Source organism: Salvelinus fontinalis, unplaced genomic scaffold, assembly GCF_029448725.1.
Source record: "Salvelinus fontinalis isolate EN_2023a unplaced genomic scaffold, ASM2944872v1 scaffold_1334, whole genome shotgun sequence".
Lineage (NCBI taxonomy): Eukaryota > Metazoa > Chordata > Actinopteri > Salmoniformes > Salmonidae > Salvelinus > Salvelinus fontinalis.
The window spans coordinates 25,728-36,588 of record NW_026601543.1 but is presented as its reverse complement, the minus strand read 5'-3'; the positions used below and the strand labels follow the sequence as shown (position 1 = coordinate 36,588).

The window sequence follows — 10,861 nt, the reverse complement described above, 5'->3', positions numbered from 1 at the left end:
CATCTACATGATGTATTGTTCAACCATGTAGGAGCAGTATGGACCTACAGTAGCTAGCTACTTATTTAGATTTAGTATGACTCAATGAAACTGCCTTAAATGTGATGTAGTAAACATTTTTTATTCGCACTAATCAATCAACACTTTATTGTCTTTGTATGTCTCAATATAATAGTATCATTTAATTAAATCCATTTAAAATGATCTTTGTCTGAAAATAAAATATGATCCTCAACTGCGTTTCCCCTCCAGTCAGCAGACGGCGATGTGCGTCTTTCAGGCGACGCTGCCAGCGTGACGTATAACCTAGTGGACGGTTCTTCATAAACAGCTCGTCAACCACCTCGGTAGCTTGCTAGCCAACATAGCCGAAAGATTCAAGCTATTTATACGCTTTCGGTGTGTATTACCTACTGTGTTTTCGACACACTTAGGTCGTATCTACTTGTTAACCTATTTAATTCAATATTACGTTATTTTGTATTAGTCAGCTATAGTAGCTGGCTGGTTAAGTTAGCACTAGCCTAGTCGCTAATGATAGCTAGCTAGCTAACATCCCCGACCATGAGCTCCATAATCTTCTCCCCTCTCGTTAAAGAAGAGGTGATCTGCTGGACGGAGAAAGAAGCTCTGGGGCTGAACATTGTCGTGAAAGAGGAGAAGGAAGAAGAGGATGTCACAGTAAAACAAGAAGTAGAGGGTGATGCTGTTACAGTGAAAGAAGAAGAGAAAGACGCGTTCAGAGTTTATGGAGTGAAAGAGGAGGAGGATTTTTCTGTGAAAGAAAAGGAGGAAGATGAAGTTTTTGGAGTGGAGGATGAAGAGGGGGAGATTACTGTCACATTAGAGGAGGATGAAGAAGAGAGGGCTGGAGATCTGATTAACACCAGTAAATACAGTGAGTACTATCTTATAAAACAGGGCCATTGATCTGATTAACACCAGTAAATACAGTGAGTACTATCTTATTAAACAGGGACACAAACTCTGCTGTTGTTGAACTAATGTGTGTTTTTTAAAAGGGCATTCTACACTTGAATATGTTTTTGTACTGTCAGAATTGTTCATGACGTCCTCCAGTGATTTAAAAAAAACTTTTCCTGTTGAAAGTGATATATAAATACAGTAAAGTACAAACACACTAATGGGAAACAAATAAATGTTTTGAGCAAAATAGTGTTTTTTTAGACAACTGCAAACCAGAAGGAGTGAGTGATGTCATAGTAAGGCCTTCAATGAGTTGTCTTGATGGGAAGTTGTGATGTCAACCAATAGGAGACAGATCTCCATGTGAATATTAATTATTATTTTTAAAATCCTTCCTGTTCTGTCAAGTTGGTTGTTGATCATTGCTAGAAAGCCATTTTCAAGTCTTTCCATAGATATTAAAGACGATTTAAGTCCAAACTGTAACTAGGCCACTCAGGAACATTCAATGTCATCTTGGTAAGCTCCTCCAGTGTAGATTTGGCCTTGTGGTTTAGGTTATTGTCCTGTTAGTACAGTTTTTTTGTATTCAGATCTCTGAAATACACTCTACCTACGTAACATTTAGTGTCTCCTTATGTTACGCTGAGAAAACAGTTTTCATGGGCACAGAAATCCTAAATCATTTCAGAGTTTGCTAAATCCAATGGTTCTAACCGAGAGTCACCTTAACTTAATTGACAACACCCAAATCAATACTGTCATTAACGCGGTTCTTCAATAATTACACATAAATCTTAATACTGTAGCTGTTTGGTTACAGTTACATGTTCAACTATCATCAGCTGATCCAGGAAATAATTTTTTGAATGCCAGTCAAATCGGGGCAGCAGGTAGCCTAGTGGTTAGAGCGTTGGACTAGTAACCGAAAGGTTGCAAGATCGTAAAAATCTGTCGTTCTGCCCCTGAACAAGGCAGTCCTTCACGGTTCCTAGGCCGTCATTGAAAAAAATAATTTGTTCTTAACTAACTTAGTTAAATAAAGTTAAAAATAAAAATATCTAAAAAATGACAAACATAACGACATGCAACAACAACCAAAGTGCTTCTTCATTCATTACTCTGGTAAAGACAGTTATGCCGTGCTCCACGTTGGATCCAACATCCCTAACAAATTGATGTTTATAATGTGTTATTGTCTGCTTGATTTACTGTAGGGTCCCGTTAGTCTGTTTGGACACAGAGATACTTAGCTCATAATGTGTAGAGAACTGTTCCTTGATGGATAGGCTATTGTACAACACACAGAGCTATTTTCCTTTATTTAGGACATTTAGAATGAAAACACATTACAGAGTAGCCTAGTGGGATTATTACAAAATGATCTGGTTATGAAATGTCATGACAAAGCCATTTTAGTTTCCATGTTTCACTTGAAATATTAAATGATTTATAGTCCTAGGTCTGTGTTATGGGTCCTACAGTAGGTCTATGTTGTTGTTAGGTGAAGTTATGGGTCCTACAGTAGGTCTATGTTGTTGTTAGGTGAAGTTATGGGTCCTACAGTAGGTCTATGTTGTTGTTAGGGGAAGTTATGGGCCAATTTGTTAAACACTTAATGTACAAACCCTCAGTTTCAGGCTGATGGCAAAGCTAGCTAAAGAGCATTTTACTGGTTGAAGTGTTTTATAAGTATAAAGCAGTTGATTTGCGACAATAACACAAAGACGGAGAGGGAGGGAGTGAAAAGGGAGAGAGGCGGAGAGGGGGAGTGAAAAGGGAGAGAGGCGGAGAGGGGGAGTGAAAAGGGAGAGAGGCGGAGAGGGAGGGAGTGAAAAGGGAGAGAGGCGGAGAGGGAGGGAGTGAAAAGGGAGAGAGGCGGAGAGGGGGAGTGAAAAGGGAGAGAGGCGGAGAGAGAGAGTGAAAAGGGAGAGAGGCGGAGAGAGGGAGCGAAAAGGGAGAGAGGCGGAGAGAGGGAGCGAAAAGGGAGAGAGGCAGAGAGAGGGAGTGAAAAGGGAGAGAGGGGAGTGAAAAGGGAGAGAGGGGAGTGAAAAGGGAGAGAGGGGAGTGAAAAGGGAGAGAGGCAGAGAAAGGGCAGAATACCTGACCACTGTGACTGACCCAAACTTAAGGAAAGCTTTGACAGAGAGGCGGAGAGAGGGAGTGAAAAGGGAGAGAGGCGGAGAGGGGGAGTGAAAAGGGAGAGAGGCGGAGAGAGGGAGTGAAAAGGGAGAGAGGCGAAGAGAGGGAGTGAAAAGGGAGAGAGGCGGAGAGAGGGAGTGAAAAGGGAGAGAGGCGGAGAGAGGGATTGAAAAGGGAGAGACAGACTCAGTGAGCATAAATGTCAAATGTGTGATTTCATGAACTGGTACATACAAGAAAACCAGGTTTTAAAGTTCTGTTCAATAGCCATCCCATCATTACAGAACAATTGAAAGGCTAAGTCTATCATCTCCTGAGAAGTGGTAACTATTCACATGAACTTTTCAAAGAGGTTTGGTGCCCCCTGGTGGCTGAACCCGAGATCAATGAGAGATCTTGTCAGAAACAATGACAGAGTCCCACTTCTCAGCTATCTTTATTTACATCAAACTAAACTAACTGCTATCTTGAAATGTTGAAAACGTGTTTTTAAATAGCTCAGGCTGATACCCTACCTGAGCGACAAGGTGAGTCTTTTCTCCCTGACCTGGTGGTTCTAATGACCTGGTGGTAAAAATGACCTGGTGGTTCTAATGACCTGGTGGTTCTAATGACCTGGTGGTTCTAATGACCTGGTGGTTCTAATGACCTGGTGATAATAATGACCTGGTGGTTCTAATGACCTGGTGGTTCTAATGACCTGGTGGTTCTAATGACCTGGTGGTTCTAATGACCTGGTGGTAATAATGACCTGGTGGTTGGCATAACAAAAGCAGAACCCGAGAACAGGATGGTCTCCACCACACAGCCTGATGACACTGCACCAGCCTACCAGTCTGCTCCAGCCCAGGTCAGAATACCAGTCTCCCAGTCTGCTCCAGCCCAGGTCAGAATACCAGTCTGCTCCAACACAGTGTGCTCCAGCCCAGGTCAGAATACCAGTCTCCCAGTCTGCTCCAACACAGTGTGCTCCAGCCCAGGTCAGAATACCAGTCTCCCAGTCTGCTCCAGCCCAGGTCAGAATACACGAGGACCAGGGGGCGATCTGCAGCTCGCCGCCGTGTCCCAGAGGAGGAGTCTGCTGCTCTGCAGGATGTTTCAAGGATGGGGTCCAACAACGCAGCAAGAGAGGCAATCCGTGTGCAGGAGATCTTCACCTCCTTCCTACTTCTTCAAAGAGGGTGCTGTTCCCTGGCAACACCATAGACTACACTATGCACAACCAAAGGCTATTTTAAGAGGGTACTGTTCCCTGGCAACACCATAGACTACACTATGCTCAACCAAAGGCTCTTTTAAGAGCCATTCACATTGCAATGAGAGTATTCTTCCATTTACTTAGCTATGTCAACTGCAGTTATTCAATTCCTAGTGTCTCTCCCTTTGATTTCTACTTCTCCGATGAGGGTGCTGTTTAGGTAAGGGTGTGATGTCTGTGCAAAAACAAAACAGGCTATTTTAAATCACTAATATTGAAAAAATGTAGAACAATTAGACACTCATGTATCAATCTGATTGATGGATTGTGTTGTGCAGTAAACAGGCTCAGGTGTATAACTGTGGCTCCTTCCACCTTCAAAGAATAGGCAAGAGGGCCAACCATGGAGAATAGTAAGACACTTCATTATTTCTATAACTACACTATATTGTTTGTCCTTGTGTGTCCGTTCATGTTTTTCAGCATAAAGTACTCTGCAGCCACTTAGTGTGGTGTGGACACCAGGTGAAGCCACACACAGATTCCTGTTGAACACTGTGGCTTTAACTACCTTATTTTCTCAATAACAGTCTCTCTCCTTCACTTCATCCCTCTCTCCCCTTCTCCCTAAATCCTCTAGGTTATATCAGCTGTGTCGGTGAACCCCTCCTGCATCTGAACTGGCTACATAGAGGGCACAGCATGGTCAGAGGTGAGAGGTCACTTGGTCAGGTCAACAGGAAGTATTATTAAAGAGATGCTTTACATTGAAATACAGATAGATGCAGTAGTCCCAGAGTTAATGATCCCAGGTCAGTTTATATTATACAGGAAGTATTATTAAAGAGATGCTTTACATTGAAATACAGATAGATGCAGTAGTCCCTGAGTTAATGATCCCAGGTCAGTTTATATTATACAGGAAGTATTATTAAAGAGATGCTTTACATTGACATACAGATAGATGCAGTATTCCCAGAGTGAATGATCCCAGGTGAGTTTTGCATTTCACCTCCTGATCGATGACTAACAATGTCAGAATAAAAACACAAGGCTTAAACATGCTCTCTCTCTCCATCTGTCTCTCATCTGCAGATATGTTTAGATGTTAGAGGATGCCAACCCCCAGTCCCATCATCGCCACCTCACCTGCTTTTAAGATAACCTGTGGGACGACTAGAGACACTATTATGTAATTGTGATGAACTGAGAGAATATTTAGGTAGCACTGTGATTCATTAATCATGTGCTGCCTTCCCTGCTCCTATGTGCTTACCTCTTTCCCTTTCTGTCTTTTACACCTCTCTCTCCACCTCCTCTTTCTTCCTCTGTTTTTATAATTCACAACAGATGTGCATTGAAGGACAGATTGAACTTGTATTTATAACACTTGGATAATGAGCTTTTCAATAAAGCGTTTCACATTCTCTACTGGTTGAAATGAAGTGTAATGTGATGAAATACTCCACCTATCCTGTGTTTATCAGATCAATGCAGATGAAGGGCATTAGATGTTGAGATGAACCGGTGTTGGAGTATTTACATGATGCATAGGGAGTGTAGTGTTCTGTTTTTTAACATTATATTTCTGTATATATGAATTAACTAGTTAAATCCTGTTTCTAGTCTATTAGTTACAATGTGTAACCATTGATGTCCCAGGACCAAGATTGGTAAACACTGTTGAAGTGTATAATTGTAATACATACATGCAGACACAGCATCATTCAAAAACTGGAATTTGATACTCCTGGTATTGGATATGACTGAAAAATCATCTCAAAGACATTCATTCTTAAACTGCACCTTTATTTGCCAAGGTACAGTACATGATCAGTGAATATATTAAATGTACAGGCTACAATGTGGGGATCTCATGCATGGTAATAACTACATGTATATACGACTTGCATCCTTGGCACAACATGATATTATATTCTACTCAATCCATAGGCTTCATTAATGTCATTCAGGCTGTTTTGAAGTTGATACAACTGGCTATGATAGCTGAGGTTCATAGCTAGGTTCTTAACTAATTTGTATACCAAACGTTTGGTTGCATACACAGATCGGCTAGATAGCTAGCTACACATCCATGGGCATAGAGGAATTTTAATCATCCACTGCACAATAAGCAAGAACATAGCTAGCTACGTGATTTCATCTATCTGCATGGCAAATATCAGTAAGGCAAGCTTACAAAATTGTACATTCAATTTGCAGTAAATTCTTCAGCTAGCTAGATTCTATACATCCACTGTTTCACAAATCAACCGCCTGGTTTGCTGGTTGTTTCAGGAGTCCCTAAAACAACCAGAATTACAATTTCATTCTCATGTCACAACACCCATAAAGCTAGTCAGCTAGCTGGCTAATGTTAGCTGGGTCAGCTAGCTGGCTAATGTTAGCTAGTCAGCTAGCTGGCTAAATCGCGATTTTCATGAATTAACTTTATGATAAAAAAAAATGCATAATCGTTTGTCTCTACATGAACTAACATTCCTATCAACTGTACATGTTTTTTGCATGATTCGTTATGACGTTATAATCCCTTACATTTGCTTCCATCCTAGTATTTCTGTCCGCCATCTTTGATCCACTTCAGTTCTGTGTAGGGGTACCCCTCTCTTCTAGTAGTTCTGTCCGCCATCTTTGATTCAGTTCTGTTTAGGCGTACCCCTCTCTCCTAGTATTTCTGTTCGCCATCTTTGATTCAGTTCAGTTCTGTGTAGGGGTACCCCTCTCTCCTAGTATTCCTGTTCGCCATCTTTGATTCAGTTCAGTTCTGTGTAGGGGTACCCCTCTCTCCTAGTATTTCTGTTCGCCATCTTTGATTCAGTTCAGGTCTGTGTAGGGTTACCCCTCTCTCCTAGTATTTCTGTCCGCCATCTTTGCTGAAGAAAGTCTAACAGTCACTAGCGCAGCAGCAGCCTCCCCCGGTCCTAGTGCCGGCCCGGTAAGATGTTTAAGATGCGATGGAACGGTTGACGAAATAAGAAGTCACAGAAAAAATATATTGACTGATATTGATCTATTTAGGGGGGCTAATTCATATTTTAGGACTAGCTAATTCCCTGAATCCTACCCTTTAATTTTTTGTCTGAAATTTACATTTACATTTTACTCAACTGCGTTGCCCACTCCAGTCAGCAAATGGCGGGCTGCGATTTTAAGGCAATTCTGCTACTGTGACGTATAATCTAGTGGACGGAACGCTTCTTTCAACAGCAGCAACAGACAGTCAGCCACCTCTGTAGCTTGCTGGACAAAATAGACGAACCAATAAAGCTCTTTAGACGCTTTAGTGTATATTTGCCACTGTATTTTAAAACCACTTCTGTCGCCTAGTTAGTTATCCGTTTTAATTTCATATTTACGGTATTGTTTTTATTCATCTAGCGGGCTGGTTAAGTTAGCATTAGCCTAGCTAGCTAACATCTCCAACCATGAGGTCACTAAGCTACTCTCTTGTTAATGAAGAGAAGGACTGCTGGACGGAGAAAGAAGCTCTCGTCAAAGAGGAGAATGAAGAGAAGGATATCACAGTAAAACAAGAAGTAGAGGGTGAGGCTGTTACAGTGAAAGAAGAAGATAAAGACGTTTCAGTGAAAGAAGAGGAAGACGCGTTCAGATTGAAAGAGAAGGAAGATGTTACAGTAAAAGAAGAGGAGAAAGAGGAGGATGCAGTTTATGGAGTGAAAGAGGAGGAGGGGGAGATGACTGTCTCATTGAAAAAGGAGGTGGAAGAAGAGGAGGAAACTGGATTTCTGGACTTGGTTTCCCAAACGCATCTTAACAATGGTTCTAACGATGAACGGGCCCTGGTTAACACAAGTAAGTACCGTCTTAAAAACAGAGACACAAACTCTGCAGTTGTTGAACTGATGTTTTATTTTTTTATTTCACCTTTATTTAACCAGGTGGCTATGATGTCATAATGATAGTTTAACCAGGTGGCTATGATGTCATAATGATAGTTTAACCAGGTGGCCATGATGTCATAATAATAGTTTGACCAGGTGGCTATGATGTCATAATGATAGTTTAACCAGGTGGCCATGAAGTCATAATGATAGTTTAACTAGGTGGCCATGATGTCATAATAATAGTTTAACCAGGTAGGCCATGATGTCATAATGATAGTTTAACTAGGTAGGCCAGTTGAGAACAAGTTCTCATTTACAACTGCGACCTGGCCAAGATAAAGCAAAGCAGTGTGACACAGACAACAACATAGAGTTACACATGGAATGACATGGAATAAACAATAAACAAGCCAATAACACAATAAGCAAGTCAATGACACAGTAGAAAAAAAGAAAGTCTATATATAGTGTGTGCAAAAGGCATGAGGAGGTAGGCAATGAATAGTCCATAGTAGCGAAGAATTACAATTTAGCAGATTAACACTGGAGTGATAAATGAGCAGATGATGATGTGCAAGTAGAGATACTGGTGTGCAAAAGAGCAGAAAAGTACATGTACAGCTGCAGCGATCGGTTAGCTGCTCAGATAGCTGATGTTTAAAGGTGGTGAGGGAAATATAAGTCTCCAGCTTCAGCTATTTTTGAAATTCGTTCCAGTCACTGGCAGCAGAGAACTGGAAGGATGTGTGGTGTTAAAGGGGAAATCTGCAAATACCACATCGATATTTTGATTTTTAAATTATTTATTTATAGCCATTGATTCTTGAAGAATATAACACATGCCTCATGAGCTTAGTTCAACTGTTTTTACCCCTTCAGAACCCCAAATAAGCTTTTTTTACTCCAATGTTTAGAAACAATGTAAATCAACACTTTATAGCATCAAGATGGTTAACACTATAATGTTGATATCATGGATGGTCAGTCCTTGCATCCATAGGTCTGTCTTTGAATTTGCAAGTAGTTACATTTCTCCACCCCCATCCATCATCTTATTAGCAAAACAGTGGTGGAATTACAGCTTTGTTATTGGTTGATTGATTCTTGTGTGGCTTTTTTAAAGGGACAACCTAGTATTTAAACAGCAACAAAAGGGCTGCCCAGAGACTTGGTTTGGTAAACAGCTGAGGGATGGGGGCTGGAGAAATGTAACCACTCTCAAATTCATAGAGAAAGCTATTGTATCAACCGTAACCCAAAACCTAGGGACCTCGTCAAGAAGTTCAGACATCTTGGCATAACAGTTATAAGGTGTTGGCTTGACGGTCGCTGGACCCAGGTTTGAGTTCAGCTCAGGGCAACCCCCTGAATTCACTACACTATGAATACAAGGACTGGCCATCCATGATGTCATAATGATAGTTTAACCAGGTTTCTAGGATATATAGTATATTCTAGAATTCATCCATGATGTCATAATGATAGTTTAACCAGGTTTCTAGGATATATAGTATATTCCAGAATTCATCCATGATGTCATAATGATAGTTTAACCAGGTTTCTAGGCTATATAGTATATTCTAGAATTCATCCATGATGTCATAATGATAGTTTAACAGGTTTCTAGGCTATATAGTATATTCTAGAATTGCCAGTGTAGATTTCCTGTAGGGTCAAATTGTTAGAGCTGTTGATAAATCATTGTATAATATTCAGCATTTATTTTCATGCCATTACATCAATACAGCCCAACCAGAAGAGAAGAAACTCTTCCTGAACCACCTCCTCTTGCTGTCCTTCATACATTCTGACGTTGCTGGTAATCGGCTACACAAGCAGTCAGCAACCTACATTTGGAGTGCAAATGTATCTTACCATTTCTACTGATCTGTTGACAGTTATGATTTTCATATGTTCATTTTACTGGAACAGTTTCATTTAATTTATAATAGTATCTCAAACATTGTCTGTGATTAATCTACATTCTATCTAAATGAAAAGTATACAAATCTAAAAGTAACTTTTATTGCCATTGCCACCTATGTAAAAAATAGCCTACATAAAGCCAACAAATAAAAATATTGCAAATAACTGTCCTATAAATCACATGGCCTGTCCATAACGAACTTGAAACATTGTATAAAATATTCTGGGCCCTCAGTTTCCCGTGCCTGTGAGTTCTTGACCGACACAGCTGTAGGCTATTTGTGAAAGTGATAAGAAGTAATCAGGTATTTTATAACATTTCCACTGGATCAGCGCATTACGTTTTTCCCTTTTGTGCCGAGTGGTTATCGAAAGGGCGAGAGCTGAAAATATTTTGAGGAGTTATTCTCATTTGCAATTGATTTTGATTAGACTTTGTTTACTTGCTGTTTGAGGTGAGAAAAAAATGTGCTTTGAGAAGCTCCACAACTCATTAGTGGTGCAGCGTTAAGACAATCAGAAATACTGTCAGACATCCCCAAATGGGCACATTTATAGATCTACATTAGTGCTCGGGACAGGTAGATTAGTCCTACTTCTATATGTGTAACCAGGTAGACTAGTCCTACTTCTATATGTGTAACCAGGTAGACTAGTCCTACTTCTATATGTGTAACCAGGTAGACTAGTCCTACTTCTATATGTGTAACCAGGTAGACTAGTCCTACTTCTATATGTGTAACCAGGTAGACTAGTCCTACTTCTATATGTGTAACCAGGTAGACTAGTCCTACTTCTATAT

General features: G+C 40.5%; 2 protein-coding genes across 7 annotated transcripts in view; both read left to right on the top strand.

Moving 5' to 3' along the window:
• The first annotated feature begins 302 nt into the window (after positions 1-302).
• Positions 303-6,217, top strand: LOC129849006 (proline-, glutamic acid- and leucine-rich protein 1-like). Of its 5 annotated transcripts, none has more exons than XM_055916096.1 (3): positions 303-898; positions 4,908-4,979; positions 5,363-6,217. In XM_055916096.1, the coding sequence occupies exons 1-3, from the start codon at positions 565-567 to the stop codon at positions 5,377-5,379; spliced, it is 423 nt and encodes a 140-aa protein (XP_055772071.1). In that variant the 5' UTR covers positions 303-564; the 3' UTR covers positions 5,380-6,217. The 5 variants fall into 5 exon arrangements, 2 of the variants coding, with proteins under 2 accessions (XP_055772071.1, XP_055772070.1); XR_008758609.1 differs by lacking the exon at positions 303-898 and adding an exon at positions 2,813-4,680; XM_055916095.1 differs by having other exon boundaries at positions 4,908-6,217.
• Positions 6,218-7,255: 1,038 nt separating this feature from the next.
• LOC129849005 (zinc finger protein 239-like) overlaps positions 7,256-10,861 on the top strand; it is a 29,308-nt gene continuing 25,702 nt past the window's right edge. Inside the window, exons 1-2 of one of the 2 annotated variants that reach the window (XM_055916093.1) lie at positions 7,437-8,101; positions 9,881-10,293. In XM_055916093.1, coding sequence (XP_055772068.1) covers positions 7,714-8,101; positions 9,881-10,020 — 528 coding nt within the window. In that variant the 5' untranslated portion in view covers positions 7,437-7,713 and the 3' untranslated portion in view covers positions 10,021-10,293. Of the gene's footprint in view, positions 8,102-9,880; positions 10,294-10,861 lie in introns of those variants that run through there. The other variant, XM_055916090.1, reaches the window with a different exon arrangement.

Coding starts and splice junctions, on each gene's coding strand:
- LOC129849006 (XM_055916095.1), top strand. CDS start 565: ATGAGCTCCATAATCTTCTCCCCTCTCGTTAAAGAAGAGGTGATCTGC. Junction 899..4,907: donor GATTAACACCAGTAAATACA/GTGAGTACTATC, acceptor TAAATCCTCTAG/GTTATATCAGCTGTGTCGGT.